Genomic DNA, 17424 nt, shown 5'->3' on the forward strand with positions numbered 1-17424 from the left:
AGGATGAATCCACTGCTTAGGTGGCAGATCAGGAGGGGTGGTGGATTGCCCCCCGCTCCAGCCACTGGGAGGGCCTCTGCGGGCACTGTTGCCACACCAGCCCTATTCCCCTGCTCTGGCAAATGCCTTGAAGAACCTCCCCCCACCCTCCAGCTCTTGCTGGAAGACTACCAGAGCAATAGATCATTTGGGTGGGCTCTCCAGAGGGGCCACCTGCCCACCTAATCTCTCGCATTAGGAGAGGGTTCAGAGAGAGAGACTAGGTAGGTGGGCTCTCCGGAGAGGCTGCCTGCCCGATCTCTGCAGTGCTTTCAGGACTCTCACAAAACAAGAGGTTGGGCGGATGGCTTCCCCAGAGAATTGCATCAATCGCATGAAGTGGCTGATGCAGCTCTCTGGAGAGGTCACCAGCCTGATCTCTCACTTTGAAGACTCGCCCAGAGTGCCAGTCAAGCAGGCAGACAGTGTCCAGGGCCTCCTCACAATGCTTCACTTTGTGGAAAGACCCCTCAAAGCATGGAATTTGCACCAGGGTGGGTCTCCAGAGAGGCCGCCCACCTGATCTCTCATTCAGGGAAAGGGGGTTACAGCGGCAAAAGTAGCAGTGGGAGTGGCAGCATGCAACTTCCAATCTCGGATGGCAGGATGTCTTGCACCAGTGCTGCTTGTTGATGTTCAGGTGAAGGTGCCTGAATTCTTATCTCATGTTGTCTTATTCTGACACTGAAACCTAGGGATGGGAAATGTGTGACCTTTCAAATGTTGTTGGACTGCAACTCCCATCATCTTTCACCAGTAACTATTCTGGCTAGGACTGATGGGAGTTGCAATCCAACATCTGGAGGGCTACATGTTCCCCAGCCATTATACAAACTCAACCTGAGAGTAAGTTCCATTGAACTTAATTGGACTTACTTCAGAGTAAGCACACAGGATTGTGCTGTAAGTGTTCATTCTGTTTGCATTATTTTAAGGGCTGATACAAAAAGAAAATGATGAATATCTAGCTTCTTTTTAAGTGTGAAAATGGCATATGAAGCAAGACTTAAATTCAATATTGCTATAGAAATATAGAAATTCTATATTGCTATAGAATTTACAACTTTTTACATTTCTCAGATCTTAGAATTGTAAAAAGTTGTCAACATGTTAGTTATATCAGAGAAAGATGATGAAATGTATGAGTAATTCTCTTGCTCGAAAGCAGTCCTATTAGAGTTAGTGGATCACTACTAGAGCAAGTTATGGATTGTAGCTTCAGGTGACATTGTGTATATTTGAATTTAAGTCTTGATTCAGGTATTGCACACAGCAGATGACACAAAAAAATTGTAGAAGGGGTATATTTTGATCCACCTACTTTTTAATGTGATCGATCTACCAGCCAAATATTAAATTGTCAAAAAACAACACACATCTAGGGCGCAATCCTATCGGGATAGGTGGCCGCCTCCAAACTTGAAGGCGATCGCTTACCCAATGCAGGGCAGGAGAAGCGTGGAGAGGATCGTCCCCTCCGCACTTCAGCTGCCCTGCATTTGCGGCAAGATAGCCAAGTTTGGCTGTCTAGCCGCGGGAAGGCAGAGCGGAGGAAGTGGCTGCCGGACGACACATAGGATGTGTCGTACCAGCATTTCTGCCTTCCCCACCCCGGAACGCCCCCAGAAATGCTCCGTTTTCACCGCTTTGTGCTTTTCTTCTGAGCGCAGAGCGCGGAGCCGTTCCAAGCTGTCTGCGAGGGAGGGGGGGAAGGCCAGTTCTCCAGGAATCATCCTCGGAGCACAGGTTCCCGGAAACAGACGTATCCTATGGCCGTCTAGCTGTTGACTAGCAGCCATAGGATTGCTCCCTTAAGGAAATAATTTATTTGCCTTCTGTTTTTTAAACTAAAAAGGCCTTGATTCAATTCCTGCCCCATTTTCTCTTTAGCTATGGGGAATAAAAGCATTCATTTTGAAAAGCAACCTGAAATTCCTATATAGCAACCTCACTACAGTAGCCAAAGCATGAATTATAAAAAATTGTAGAAGCTAGGAATACCTGAAGGTGTGGGATTTAACTTTTTTATCACATAAATTGCTAAGTGTTTTGGAAGTATAAAATTGCTTGCATCTTTGAAAACTGTGTGTAGTGATTACAATATTTCTCACTTGGCACAAAAGTAAAGAAATTGCCATGCCTTCTCATTGCCAGGCCTTTCCTGTGTTCCAGCACAGCAGGGAAGGCTTCAGACATACTGTATCTGATGAGGAATTTCAGTGTCCTCTTCTCTCCCTGTTAAAGATCATGGGAATTTTGCTTCTGACATAGACTTGGAAAAGGATTAGCCCGTAGTATGTACATATATGACTTCACTTACAGAATGGGTTTGTAATCTTTCTTAAGGCACAGTTATATATAATGGCATGGAAAAGGTACAATATGTGTTTAGAAGAATGAATACAAATGTGTTAACCGTGCTTTCAGCTTATCTACTTCACACTGTTAACAGAGAGTCTGCAGGACCATATTAATTCATAGGGCATAATGCAGTTTATTGTAGAAAGGCTGGTAACAGGAGTAGTAATTGTATGTCCGCAGCATGACATCTGAAATTGCACATTTATTTTGCTCCTAAGGAATTAAATGACTGACACATTTTATCACTGGTAGACTGATCCAGTTGTCTACGTAAAGGCTCATACTGTATTGCCTAGAGATTTTATTACAAGCGTAGCAGAAGACTGAAATCTCCAGTTAGGACTTCTTAACACCTTGCATTATACCAAGCTATAAATGAAAATTTAACTTATGGGTAAATATTTTCCATTTTTCAGATCCATCTGGAGCAGATTCCCCCCCCCCCCAAGGTTGTACAAATGTAAGCATTGCCAGATGAGGCCAAGTTTCATGTAGTTCAGCAGTTGTTTCCAAAAGCAAGTGAGAAGATGTCTTTCAAAGCTCAAAAGTAAAGCATGAAAGTGATAGTTACTCACCATTGTTTGTCCCTAGCAATGGTTATCTAAGGTGTACTACCTCTGCACATGGAGGTTAAGACCGTAAGAAGAGCCCTGCTGGGTCAGACTGAAGGCCTGTCTTGTCTAGCATCCTGTTTACCACAGTGACTAATGATACAGATGCCCATGGGAAGCCCAAAAGCAGGACGTGAGGGCAATAGCCCTCTCCTGCTGTTGTTTCCCAGTGACAGGTATGCAGAGGCATCCTGCCTCTGATCCTGTGGCAGAGTGAGAGCAATGTTTCCTGAAAAGGCAAACCCTTTCAACCCTTTCTAAAGCAATCATTCAAAAATCACCAGAAGGAGGAGCTGGTGCTTTTCTGCACTTCAAAAATGTCTGCAAAGCATCCACCCACCCACCTTTTTGGCTCAGCCATGTGGGTCGGCAGTTGCTGTTATGCCATAGAAAAATGTTTTGTGGAGCAATCCCACACGGGGGTGGGAAGAGTGAAGTGGCAGACAATCTGTCACTTCTAAAGTCCTGCTGCCCCATGCTGGGCAGGGGAACAGAACAGGCAGGTTTTGCCAGATAGTTCTCCGGCAGGTTTTTAAGAAAAATTCTCCCTATTGATTTTAATGGGGAGGAAATTGAGTATACCAGCTGAGGTGACATAGTTAACAGGCCCAGTCCTGGAGCCTCTCAGAGGAACAGAGGGGCTTTGGATCCAGTGGATCTAAGTCTGCCTCCAACCTGCCCTCAAAATGCCCCATTTTAGAATCTACTGCCTGTGAAAACACCCCTGGCAGTAGATCTGCACCACAGAGCTTTCTGTTGCATACCTGTGGCTGCTGGGGACAGATGTCCCCACCACACACACACGAGTTCATCACCACCAATGGAGAGGCACACCCACCCCATCCTAGCCCCCTCCTGTCAGCAGATCTGTGGAATAGGATTGCACTGTTAAGCGGAAAGCTGTCTTAATGTCAGTGGATGGACACTGTGAAGAGGGCTAGCTATGAGCTTTGAATCCTAGTTTTGTGACACAGAATCTCACCAGAGAAACTCACATTAATCACCAGTAGCAACTCCATACTGTCACAATGACAGCAAACAAGACTTCGTTGCTATTATCCAGACTTCCAATCACAGGGAACTAGAAGATTGCAATATTAAGTTCGTTAGCAGTGTTTTATGCTGGTATAGCTACACGTGTAAAGTTAATTAGTGCCTTGCGTACATGGAAATATTTTACCCTAACGTGAGGAACACAGAATAACCAAAGTGTTATATTTTGGCTGAAATTGCTACAAGGAAAGTAACTGATAAGACCAGTATAGCTGAATGAGCTGCAAAATCTCCTAGAATACAGTAGACGCCCCATTCTAAGGGCAGTGTTCCAATTTCACAATGCTGCACAAGGACAAGAAGCACAAGTATCAAATAGAATCAACACATCTCCTCTCTTGTAGAGGAGCACAAACTATTCCCACAGTGGGAGCTTAAGCATCTCCCAAGTGGGAAAAATGCAGAAGTCTTATTTCAAATAAGTTTGATTTGCAGAGGAAGGATGAGGCATTCCTCTACAACAACCTGGCTAGGGAATGCTGGGAGTTTTTTGTAGTACTTTTTTTGACTAAATATGCATAGGGTTGTGCTGTAAGAAAAGTATTGGTTTGAATAACTCCTACTCCACTGTCAACTTCAGCCGTTCTTTAATGTTTCAAATAAATTCTCTGCATGATCAAGAAAGAAAACTGCAAGGGGGGAGGGATTGAGAAATGTATCTGAAATCAGACTGTGCCTTTTGACAGAGTGCTCAGCTATCTCTCACTCCAGTGTGCTGTTATTGGAGGATTTTAATGTTACCAGATTAACAGCCACAGATGATCTCTTGAGCCGAAGATCCCTGATAAAAACTGGAATGCAGTCTATGTTGAGAGATAAGAGGTACATTCTATTCTTTGCTGTTCCAAAAGGGGCTCAGGCACATAATTGAAATTTTTAATAGGGAGCATCTGCAGAGGATTTTCTCTCTCTCTCTCTTCCCTCCCCCCCTTTTTCTTTTTTTTTTTAATTGCAAGATTTAGAGAAAACTTTGGGCATAACTGGCAGGGAGATCTAAGACCTCTTGTGCAGATGTGCCTGATAATCTACTGTTTTCATTCAAATGGAAATTTCTGTCTGGACTAGATCCAGAGGATGGGCCCACCCTTTCCAAAGCTCCACCCCTGCCCTCATTTTCTTGTATGCCTTGTAAATAAAAGAACAGCAACTGCTTTTCACTCTGGAAGGGACAGCTGCAAGGGGTTCTTGGAAAAGAGAGAGTGTGTGTGTGTGTGAGAGAGAGAGAGAGAGAGAGAGATTGTGTGTGTGCATGTCTGAAGGATGGGTCATGCATATTCTCTTAAAGGGATGAAGAACCGGATAGTCATGCACAAAGAAAATGACTTTTTGGAGGATTTCCTACTCCCCATTTTTATATACTCGTTTTCACTGTATAATTTCTTTCAAGTGGAAACAAAATTCCTCTACAATTTCCTTAAATGCATGTCAATCCACTCACCTTATCCTTAAGTGATGGCATTCAAAGTTCCAAGCTAGACTTGCAGTGTGTCTACATCAATTCTCCTTGTCTCTTTTGTTTTTGTTCCTGGGACATTCCCATAGTGCTTTTGTACATTTTGCAGCATGCCTTTTTTTAATTTTTGAAACCTTATTGGTTGCATTCTTTGCCAACCAGTGGCAACTAAGCTGATGTACATTGGTAAGAGTGATGAAAATATTAAAAATTCATTGCAGGAACAGGCAATGGTCCTTCTATTCTAGCATTCTATTTTCAATAGTAGCCAGTTAGATGATGGACATTTTTATGATGGCCATCCCGTTACTACTCCTTCTGATACTCAAAGGTATACGTCTTCTGATCTTGGAGGTATTATCTTTTACATTTATTTATTTATACCCCGCCTTTTTTCCTCTTGCAAGGAACCCAAGGCGGCTTACATTATCCTCCTCCTCTCCATTTTATCCTCACAACAACCCTGTGAGGTAGGTTGGGCTGAGAGTGTGTGACTGGCCCAAAGTCACCCAGTGAGCTTCCATGGCTGAGTGGGGACTAGAACCCGGATCTCCCAGCTCCCAGTCCAACACTCTAGCCACTGCTCCACACTGGCTCTCATATCAATATCAATGGTTATTATAGCTAATAACCATTGATAGACCTATCCTAGATGAATTTGTCTAATACTTACTAAAACTCCCTAAGCTAGATGCCATCCACAAATTGTGTGGCAGTGAATTTCTTAAGCTGACTGTGCATTGACATGCATCCACACAGGTATCAGCCAGAAGTACTGTCTTGCAGTTCCTCCCCCTTTCCCCAAGCCTGTGGCATTTACAACCTGGTAAAAAGAACAAAAGAAAAGAAAAGAAAAAAAACCCACCAGGGCTACCCCCTCTTGTCTGCAGCAGGGTGTCCAGTCAATTTCACTGTACAGACAAATATAATTATATATATTATTTACAAATGAATTTGACATACTAGTTCAGTTTGCCTGCTGTTTCAAGAAGGCTAGAACTCTTGTTTATAAGTTGTTCTACTCATGAGTAGAGCCTCCACTGTGCCATTTCCGCCTGCTGTACCAGTAAGATTGTCTTCTCTAGGTATCACAACAATTGTTGTAGGCATAGTTGCAACAACTGTTGCAGGCATCTTTCTCGAGGCATGGACTTCCCTGCAAGAAAACCCAGAAACTAAGCCTTAAGCCCTAGGATGAGGTATCTAGCATACTGGCTGCTTGTATTATATCCTGGGGCAAATCACACAAAAACTGTAGAGATCCATAAATCTTTTCAGAAGATTGTTTCAGTCAGTACTGGCATTTCCTAAATCAGTAAATCAAATTAAGAAGCTCTGTTGATTAGAAAGTACATTTAGGGTGTAATCCTATAGGGATGGCCATAAGCCTCCAAACTCGGAGGCTTATGACCATCCAATGCAAAGCAGCAGCTTGGCACTCCCCTGCCCTGCATTTTAGCTAGATGGCCATTTTTGCCCATCTAGCTGAGGCGTTGGAGGGGAAGGGAAGGAAGTTGGGGAAGGCTTGTATCCCCGCTTCCTCAGTCCCTCCCTGCCCACAGGAATGCCCCCTTTCCATCCTCTGAGGTCACTTTTACAACCTCGGAGAGGGAGCTGGTGCAGTTCTCTCCACACCAGCTGCGAGGGGGTGGGGGCGAAGAGTCTGGACCTCTAGGTCCAAAATCAGAGTACTGTCTCTGACCTCAGACCAGGAATCTGAAGTATCCTCTCCCCCCACCCTCGGACTCTGCTTAGGGGCCATAGGATTGCTCTCTTAGGGTGCAATCGTGTGCACGGTTAGACGTGTTCCTTAGTTATTCCCAAATCCCATTGCATGATCATCCAGTTTTGTACACTAAGAGCACAATCCTATGCATGTTTAGATAGAATATAGTCCTACAACTTCCTGACAAATACTATGCTGGCTGGGGAATGCTAGAAGTTGTAGGACTCTTTTCTTCCTACACATGCAAAGGATTCTGGCCTTAAGTTAACATTGGCTGCCTTCTGCTTTCTCTTTTCCTGTCTTATAGTGCTATTTTATGAAACTGTATTTTTAAAATTGTTGTAAGCTGCCCTACATCTTACACTAGAAGGGTGAGATATAATAAATTAATATTCCCTTTACAGCTTGTGACAAATTCCAAGCTAGGCCATTCTACTATTTTTATTATGTTTCTATACTGCCCCACAGCTGAAACTCTCTGGGCGGTTCACAAAATTTAAAAACCATTAAAAACCATGATGCATGCATACATGAAAAAACAACAACCACACTTGTCATATGTAAATGTTAACATCTACTATATGTATGCAACAAATGTGTAAATGTATACGTAAGGGTTACCACTCGTTCTTGCTACGTGTATATACTGTAGTAAACACAGAGCTGTTACTGCATAGTGCGTGACGTAGTCCTTGGAAGTGATGCTTTTATGCCCATTTAATTGTCAGGGTGTCCACCAAATTGTCATGGGAAGTGTAGTTTGTTGAGGGTACTAACAGCATTCTCTCTTAAAGGGCCCTAATGCCCAGAGGACTGTAGTTCCTAGGATTCCCTAGGGAGAGGAAATTACTTCAAAGTCTAGGGGGTAGTGTAGATTTTGTGCCACCTGTGAAAACAGCCTCTTAGCCAGATGATTACTTTCCCGGGGAGAAAAGTTGTCGTGAAAGTCGTTTGTTCCTTTTTCAAGTGTGGATGAAAATGGAGGGAAAAAATGCTGCATTCAAGCTGCTGCTCCACTCTGGCCGCGGGTGCAGCAGTCACGTGCAACCGTGCCTGGGAGTAAGTCCCAAAGGACACAATGGAATTTGCTTCCGAGTAAGGACGCGGACTGAGTTTTCGCGCAGTGGAAAAGTTAAAAAGAAAAGCAGAATACGCGCAAGATTTCGGAAAACGTGTTTGACTCGCGAGAAACGATCCGGGACTTTGTTCCCCTCCCCTCCCCTCCCCTCCCCTGGCAGCAGCAGAATATTTAGCAGTTTATCTCATATTAGGCGCGTAATCCTCAAGGCATTTGGGTCCGACCGCAGGAAAAGGTCATAAACGTGCTGTGTGAGGCGTTTAATCCCCTCTCCAGTTCCCCGGAGGCGAGAAAGCGGAGGGGGTTAAGGGGGGGGAGCCGCCGCCGCCGCCTGCTGCTTTCTTCTTTGACCGCCTCTTGTCTCCCTGTTTGCTCGCTTGCTCTCCCCGCCCATCCCCTCCTCCTCAGGGCACCACGGGCCGGACAGCCCACCTCGCCGCCTCAGAGCCGCCGCCGCCGCCGCAGCCGCTGCCCAGGGAGTCCTTCGCGCCGAGCCATGGGAGCGCCTTCCACTTGCCAGACTGCTCCTCGTCGTCGCCGTCCTCGCAGCCGCCGCAGCAGCACTCGCCGGCCCTCTACTACTCGAGCTCCACCCTGCCGGCGCAGAGAGTGAGCTCGCCCCTGTCCATGCAGCAGGTGGGCTCCCCGACCAAGCTCCAGCGGGCGGGCTCAGCCTCCGAGAGCGCCGCCGCCGCCGGCTACAGCACCACGCAGCGCGTCTCCTCCCCCAAGCAGTCGCCCAGCCGCCTCGCCAAGTCCTACAGCACCAGCTCGCCCATCAACATCGTCGTCTCCTCGGCGGGGCTGTCCCCGTCCCCGATCCGGGTCACCTCCCCGCCCACCATCCAGTCCAACATCTCCTCCTCGCCCATCCATCAGCTCAGCTCCACCATCGGCACCTACGCGACTCTCTCGCCGACCAAACGGCTGGTCCACCCTTCCGAGCAGTACGGCAAGCATTCCCAGGAGCTCTATGCCACGGCCACCCTGCAGAGACCCGGCAGCCTAGCAGGTGAGTCGAGCCGGGCCCGGCGCGCGCCTGCTCTTACCTCCCTTGAAGTAGCTTTTGCCGAGGCTCCGCGCCTGTATGCCTGCAGCCCTTAGCGGAGATAATGACCGGATAACAAATAGTGTAACCCTAGCCGTGTTCGCTCAGAAATAAGCTACTATTGATTTCGGTGGGACTTGCTGTCAAGTAAGCATATTTAGGATTGTTGCCTTTGACGCTGATGCCTTGGCGTTTCTTCCGTCGCCGCCCCCTTTCTCATATACTTACTCATCTAATGGAATAATTGATCTAATGAGGATTGTGGTTCCTGTTTAATCCCGTATGTGAATATTGCATTGCTTCTTAAAAATTCACTAATATTTAGTCATGCCTTTTGTTTATGCATTTTCCTGACATTGGGCATAAACTAATGTTAGCCTAGGTGTGTGTTTTGTTTTTGGTAATAAAAACTACTTGAATTTCTCAAATGAGTGTATTGTCTCAGAAATTGTAACAGAAATCTTGCTGAGTGCCAGTTATATGCAACTGATATGAAGTGTGTTTCCCACTCCATCTAGGAACCACCTAATTTTTTTTAAAGTCCTGTCCTGGACCTAAAAACCCATTGTTGATCTTCCTGGTAATCTGAGAACAAAGCTGTGTACTTTTCAATGAGGATTTTTTGTTCTTACAAAAAATCATTTGAGATATATTGCTATAGCAACAACTGTCATGCTTATGTGTCTTCTTGTCTGATTTACATGGCTAGATATGACAATTAAGAGAATTCAGATGAGAGAGGATTTTTGTTAATATCAGATAGGTATTCAAGTGCCTTCCCTTTAAAAAGAAGAAAAAGAAATGGTAATCAGCAAACTATTCCAGCATTGCTGTATGTTACCAAAATGCTATGCCATCCAAAACGTTAGATGAAATTAAATCACAGATTAATTCCATTATTCTGGATCTTGTTTTCTGTATTTAATTTTTTTAATAATCCTGTTCCCCAGGTTAATGGGCAAAGATCAGTATAAGCAGTGTGATTTTTTTAGGTTTGTTAAGTTGCCGTTATATGCAGAATAAGTAGAATTAGGAAGCAATCCTGTGGCCGCTAGACAGCGGCTAGACGGCCATAGGATGTGCTGTTTTCCAGGAACTGACCTTGGAGCCCGCACTCCGAAGTCGGTTCCTAGAAAACCAATCTCCCCCCAATTCCGCACTGCCTTGGAGGCAGCGCGGAACAACCCCATCCTCCGCTCTCATAAGAAGAGTGCGGAGGGGCCAGACAGGGACGTGGCTGGGGGCGTTCTGGGGTGGGGAGAGTGTAGCTTCCTGTACAACATATCCAATGTTTCATACAGCAGCCTCCTTCCCTGCTCCGTGCTTCTGGGGCTAGATAGCCGCAATCTGCTGTTCAGCAGAAAAGGCAAGGCAGGAGAAGTGCAGAAGGAGTGATCCCTTCCACGCTTCTCCTGCCCTGCTTTGGATAGGTGGTCGCCTCCAAGTTTGGAGGCAGTCGCATATCTGCATAGGATTGTGCCCTTAATTAACATCAGATGTTGCCTTTACCGAGCCAGGCTACCTAGCTTGCTGTTGCCTATGCCAGGAGTGGGCAACTTCAGGAGGTCCAAGGGCCATTTTTGCACCCCAGATCCCCCTGGCAGGCAGCAGTCCTGCTGCTGCCCCACAGAATTCCATGGGGCAGCAGCAGCAAAAAAATAACTGGCTCACCAGCAATGGCCAAATTTAGCTTGAAAACAACAATCCCTAGTTGTTTGCTGCTAATATTCGGCCACAAATTGGCAGCACAGCAGTAGCAGGGAGCTGCAGGCATAGAGGCTACGTACAGCCTGTTGCCCACCCCTCATCTACACAGACTGCTAGCAGCTGTTCCTGGTTTTAGACAGGAGTCTTTCCCAGCATCTACCTGGAGATGCGAGGGATTGAACCTGGGACCTTACATGCAAAGCAAGAACTCTACAACAACTCAGCTATGGCTCTTCAATAAATGGAGCTTTTTTCCAATTCACTTATAATAGTCACATTCTAACCCTTTCAACCTTTCTGTTTTTTGTTTAAAGCATTTCTGGCTGACTCTGTTTGCCTTGATCTGTTTCCTCATGAATGTGGTCTACCAGTTAGGGATGTAAAAGAATTTAGTTCTGGTTCATTTGAGGCTAGAACTTGCCCCATTTGCACCCCTGATTATGAGCACATTTTGCTAGCAAAACTCGCACATTCATGAGCTTGCAATGCTGGTTTGAAAAGTTCACAATTTGGAAAACTGCATGCTTTAAAAAGTGCACTCTTTTTAAAAGTGTGCACTTTCACACTTCAGTCAATGTATACATTCGAGTGCGTGCTTTTAAAAATGCACACGTTTCCCGTTTGAAAGAAGAGAGAGAGAAGCTCGCATTTGGGAACAAGAAAGAGGCAACCTGAACTTTGCGGTGGAGCGGTGGAAATCAGAGAACCTCAATGAATTTGAGCCTCACTGATTCTCCCATCCCTACTGCCAGCATGTGACTTGATTGCATGATAGTGTCAGCCAACTAAACAAGAGGCCTAAGGCTATAATTGCAACCCATCAAACTCATCCTCTGTCAGACATGGGCTCTTCCTTTGCCTCATTTTTTTTTTGTTCCACTGCCTCTCCCACTATTGCTGTCCCTTTTTCCCTGCATCAAAAGTTCTAGCACTTCCCTTGTTCCTATGGTGCCCCAGCTTCCTGTGACTTTCCATAAGTGCCCCCCCTTTGTTTTTCTTTTAAGGTCTTCTCCACCAGTCTACCTGTCCTTTCCTAAGGATCCTTATTTTTCAGTCCACTGGCTATATAAGCCTTCCCAAACTCCAGCTGGGAAATGATAGGAGTTGTAGCCCAACACATCTGGAGGGCACCCAGTTGGGGAATGCTAGGCTATACTGTTCCCATCAGTAACCCTGTCTTTGGATTCCCTAAGCTCCCTTTGGTAGAGTCTATCTGTGATATAATCAGTCACTGCTCAGCCAACTGGTGCGAGAGGCTTTGTTGCTGCGACAGAATCCCTGAATGTGTTATAATACTGATGTTCAATCATACTACGATATTTACTCCTGATCCAGTGAAGAGCTGTGTCAGGAGCATTGTTCATAGGATCAAGTCAAAAGTTTCATTTAGTAGTTTAGCCCATTTTGTTTAGACACTTTGAACCAATAAGTATCCAAAACCCTAAACGAGAGAGTGGTTTCGGTTTGGATTTGGGCCATTTGGATCATTGGGCATATGAAGCTGTATGAATTATAGGAATTTGGATACATGTACACATTTCAGTACTGACCTTATGCAACTCTGAAGAAACCTGTTTATGCACATGCTTTGCTTGTAGAAACTCTCAGGTTCAATCCCTGGCTCGTCCAGGTAGGGTGGTCTTGTCTGGAACCACAGAGAGCTACTGGTGTTTAGTGTATTTTATTTATTTACTTAAGAAAACTCAACATGAATAGCGCCTAACATTTCCTAAGCTCAGTACAGATATTAAAAGATAAGGCAGTCCCTTTCTACAGGGTCACAATCTAGTAGGCACGATAAAAAAGGAATGGGGAGGGAAGAGAAAGGAAAGCAGTGGACCCAGCTGCTCCTTCTCTGGCCGATGGATGGGCCACACTGGTCTCCCTCTTACTGTGATGTTTTCCCTGGGAGATGGGGTGCAGTCTTTGTGCAGCCAGAGTGTGCTGCCCTCCAGCTCTCCAATCCTAAAGGAACTGTTAGTTGGCACAGACTGTCCTTTCTGGCAAGGAAAGGTGAAGCAAGCTCCCTGCAGCTGGTCCTACACTGGTGGATGGATGGGGCCGGGACGTTCTTCCACTTGCCAGGAAGTTCTTCTTGGGAAGCAGCAGTGCAACCGCCCAGCAGCCCATGGTCTTCTGGCTGGTGGCAGAGGCCAAAGTGTGCCTCCCATTGGCTCTGAAGTCCCAGGGCTGTGGCAGCATAGATAGTACTGAGCTACAAGGTCCAGAGGTCTGACTTAGTATAAAGCAGCTTCTTGTGTTTCTTCCTAAACATTCTGTGCTCCTAAATTAGATAAATGTGGGGATGCAAAATGTTTATTTAGACTTATCCTGAATCTCCTGCCTAGGGCAGGATGTGGATAAGACATCTTTAGAAATCATAGTCATTTACATCAAAATATATTAAAAGTAAGTAGTTTAGAAAAAAGCAATACTACATTAACACAGTTTAGAAATACAATCAAATCTCTGAATGTTATGAAGGCATAGTTTCCATAGAGATCCCCGTCTCCTTAAAAATAAAAACAAATCAGAAGCAGAATTTACTTAGATCCTGTCTCTAGATTTTGGATGATGGAATAAATTATTTCATAACTGGATTTTTACCTGCATAATATGTGGAAACGTTTTTTTTTTCTTGGAGAGATGTGTTTGCTAACTCAACTATTCAGTTGAGACATATGGGAAAATGCAGATCAGCATTTTCTTAAAACACCTTGTTTCTCTTTGATAAACAAGAGATGCTACAATCCACTTTGGGGCATTGTTCCTAAAGAAAAGATAGCGTGTGCTTGGAACTGGAGGATCTGAATGATTCTCAGGGCCAAGTAGGCTGATTAATGGAGCATCACTGTCTCTTCTACTACTTCTGTCAGCTGCAGAGTGTCTGACTGCTGAAGGAATTTGCTCACTGAGAGAATCGTGTTGGAACCGATCTTAGGCAGGCTAATAGATGTCATTTATTGCAAATAATGGAAAACCTTCCAGCATTTCTGATCACATTTTGTTGGAATTTCTGGTGCAAAAAATGGTTCCATAAGGCTTTTAAAAAGTATGGAATAAATTGTGAGCCCAACAAGAAATAGGAATGTGTTATTTTTAAATCATTGTAATGTATTAGGTCTGATAGTTGGGTATCTTTTTATAAGTAGTTATTGTTTCAAAGAAGTCTTTGCAGTGACCATTCTCTTCTTTAAATGTCTTTAGAATGGAGAGATCTCTTTGTGAATGATGAAGAGGCAGCACCCTATTTCTCCTCATCTGTTCTTTTGCATGAATGGCTTATTGGCTGGTTTGGTTGCTGGAGGATTCACTAATCTATATCCTCTCACAGACTGGCATCAGCAAATGCCCCTCATCCTCCATATCTGGGTATAATCACTAATCTTATGAAGTTGGCGACTAGGGTCTCTTCACACTACACTTTTAGGCAAAGTGTAAATATGACAAACAGGTACTTCGAAAATTTGCGTCATCAGATAACTGGGATTGACTGCAGCTTCCTCAAGTAGTGAGTGGCAAATTGGGCATTTTTGCTGTGTAATATGTGAAACAGCCCTATTACCCATAGTTACCATTGACCTCAGCGCAGTCATGATTGCGCCATATATTACTAACACAGATCTGAGTTACAGCGGTGCATCATTAATCTTGTTTTGCTAGTCTAACCTTGCCTTACCATTTACTCAAAGTCTGAGTTGTTGTTGTTGTTGTTTTAAATGACATGATTTAAATTAGAAACTACTTAAAGGCACTTGTTTCCAAAGTGATTATGAGCACTGAAACCCTGGTCCTACAGTTTGGGTGGAGAGGGGGAGGTGAAGGTGACAGCAACCACAAGGAAGTCCTTTTCTGAGAAAGAAAAACAAATAGGCATTCTTGTTTGTTTTGTTTGGCTTCTTTGTTTTTGTCAAAGGTGTTTTTCTGCTTTCTGTTAGAAATTCAGGTCTTGTGTGGTCATGATAGATTATGACATCTCAAGAGAGGAAAACTGAACAGGTCTTTGTTTTTTGTTTCTTAGCCCTTATTTAACTCCACTGACTAATGAACTGTTGAATCAAAGGATGTCTTTGTTAAACATAAAACACTGCCAGATCTCTTCAATTAAACTCTTTGGAATCATGGTACCCAGACCTTAAAGGGGCACGAGGAGGACTCCTTTGAGGGGAGCACTGACAGAAAAGTTAAGCTGCTTTTCGCAAATAGAAACAGGGTTTTTCACAGCTCACCTTTAAAAAGGCTGGTAATGTTGCTTTTAATTTGAAGAATGAGTTCTCTGTTTCTTGTTCCCTGATGTCAGTGACAAAGCTTGGCATTTCTACTATGTCTGAGGATATTAGACATTAATGAGAGAATGGCTTTCTCTGGACATATCCTTTTTGGTTTGTCATGTAGTCAGGTTTGTTCACGCAAGTGGGGTGTGTGTGTGTGTGCGTGTGTGAGAGAGAGAGAGAGAGAGAGAGATTTTCATGGTCTGTGTGTCACTGTCTTTGGATAAGCTGTCTGATTAGGAACTTGCTTGTTATATATAGAAGAAATAAAGGAACTTCAGCACAACTCTTAAATGATAACCCAGTATTTTATGTTTTTGTGTCTGAACTTATAACTGGTGAACAAATTCTGTGGATGTTGAGGATTAAATTCAGGAATACATATTCATGGCGACGACCTCACTAGTATCAACAAAAACGATATCTGTTAATGCAGTAGCAAATATTTTATTTGTTCTGTGTTTTATTATGATCACATGCTTCTGGTTCAAATATGGCATCTTGGCTTGATAACTCCTAGTTTATTGAGTTGGGAATGAGCATCAAGTCCGTGCATTCTTTGCCTTCTCCCTTGAAGTGCCGGCTTTAATGCTTCCATCCTTGTCTCTGTAAACCACAGTTTCTTGTTACATTGGAAATGGGGTTGTAACATTTCAATGGATCTACTCTAAGTAGGACTAAAATTGGATACAGCCTAGGGAACTGTGGTTTAATGTCCACTTACTAACCAGGATCTGAAACCAAGATCAAGCTGTGATTTCTGATCCAGTTAATAAACTGACTTTAAACTACAGTTCTCTTTCTGACATAATGGTAGACTGGTTTATAGAGATCAAGACTGAAATGCTGAAGCTGGCATATGAGGGAAGGAGGCATGGGTTGCGCAGACCTGATGCCTGTTCCCAGCTCAATAATCAATGGCTTATTAAGCCAAGACTTACATTTGAACAGGCCCTTAGTGAGGTAATCTTTATAGCATATGGATCCCATTCTTTCCCCAAGGAAATGAGGGTTACTTACATTTATTTATTTACTTATTTAAAATATTTCTTGGCAGCCTTTCAGGGCAGAAGCCCTCCCAAGGCAGCTTACAGCAATAAAATACATAAAAGCAGTTAAAATATTAAAAATGATAAAAACAATAAAAGCCAACAATAAAACTAACAATGATGTTAACAGCAGCAACAGTAGCAGTCATATCAATAGAAGGCCAAGATAAAATAATATGTTCTCAAGGCCTTCTTAAAAGTCTACAATGATGGAGCATGGTGGACCTCTGATGGCAGCTTGTTCCAAAGGTGTGGGGCCACTGCAGAGAAGGCCCTCTCACGTGTGTTCACCCACCTGACTGTTCTCATGGGTGGGCAAATGAGAACGGCCTCTCTTTCTGATCTTAAAGTGTGGGCAGGCTGATATGGGTGTAGGTGGTCCTTCAAGTAACTTGGTCCCAAACCATTTTAAGGCTTTAAAGGTCAAAACCAGCACTTAGAATTGGGCTCGGAAACGCACCAGTAACCAGTGCAGCTGGCGCAGTATAGGCGTTCTCCCCTTATCCTCATAACAACCTTATGAAGTAGACAAAGCTGTGACATAGTGATTCTCAAGACCATCCCATGAGCTCTGTGGCTGTGCAGGGATATGAAACCACAAGACCAACACTCTATTCCAGGGTAGGCAACCTTTTTGTGTCCGTGGGCTCATTTGGCAATTTGAGAAACTGTCCTGGGCACCCCCAAAAAATTGCTTCCATGGGAGGTGTGGCTAGTCACAAAGGACAAGTTAACTGCCCAAAAGACTGAGTACAAGGCAGAGGGTACTACGAGGTGGCTCCCCCAGCCCCTGCTGCCCTCTCCTCTGCTTCCTGCTGGTTTCCTTGACCTTCCAGCTGGCTTACCCCACTGCTGTCTTTAGCCTGACCCCCTCAGCTTACGAGACAGAACAAAAGTGACAGGAATTCTCTCCCCCCACTCTCTTTTTATTGATGGCTGGGTGCCCTGCAGAGGAAAGTGTCAGCCTGCAGGCACCCACCATTTTCATTTCCTAAGAATATCTCTGAACCCTGTATGTCTCTCAGAAG

The 17424-nt window shown here is 44.4% G+C and overlaps 1 protein-coding gene across 1 annotated transcript in view; it reads left to right on the forward strand.

Annotated features, from left to right (window-relative positions):
• The window catches only part of CTNND2 (catenin delta 2), an 861592-nt gene that overhangs the window by 453651 nt on the left and 390517 nt on the right, over positions 1 to 17424 (forward strand). Inside the window, exon 7 of the mRNA XM_084850586.1 lies at positions 8730 to 9333. Coding sequence (XP_084706712.1) covers positions 8730 to 9333 — 604 coding nt within the window. The remainder of the gene's footprint in view (positions 1 to 8729; positions 9334 to 17424) is intronic.

Source organism: Heloderma suspectum, chromosome 4 (assembly GCF_057233095.1).
Source record: "Heloderma suspectum isolate Gila_16-S chromosome 4, 16-S_ref, whole genome shotgun sequence".
Taxonomy (NCBI): domain Eukaryota; kingdom Metazoa; phylum Chordata; class Lepidosauria; order Squamata; family Helodermatidae; genus Heloderma; species Heloderma suspectum.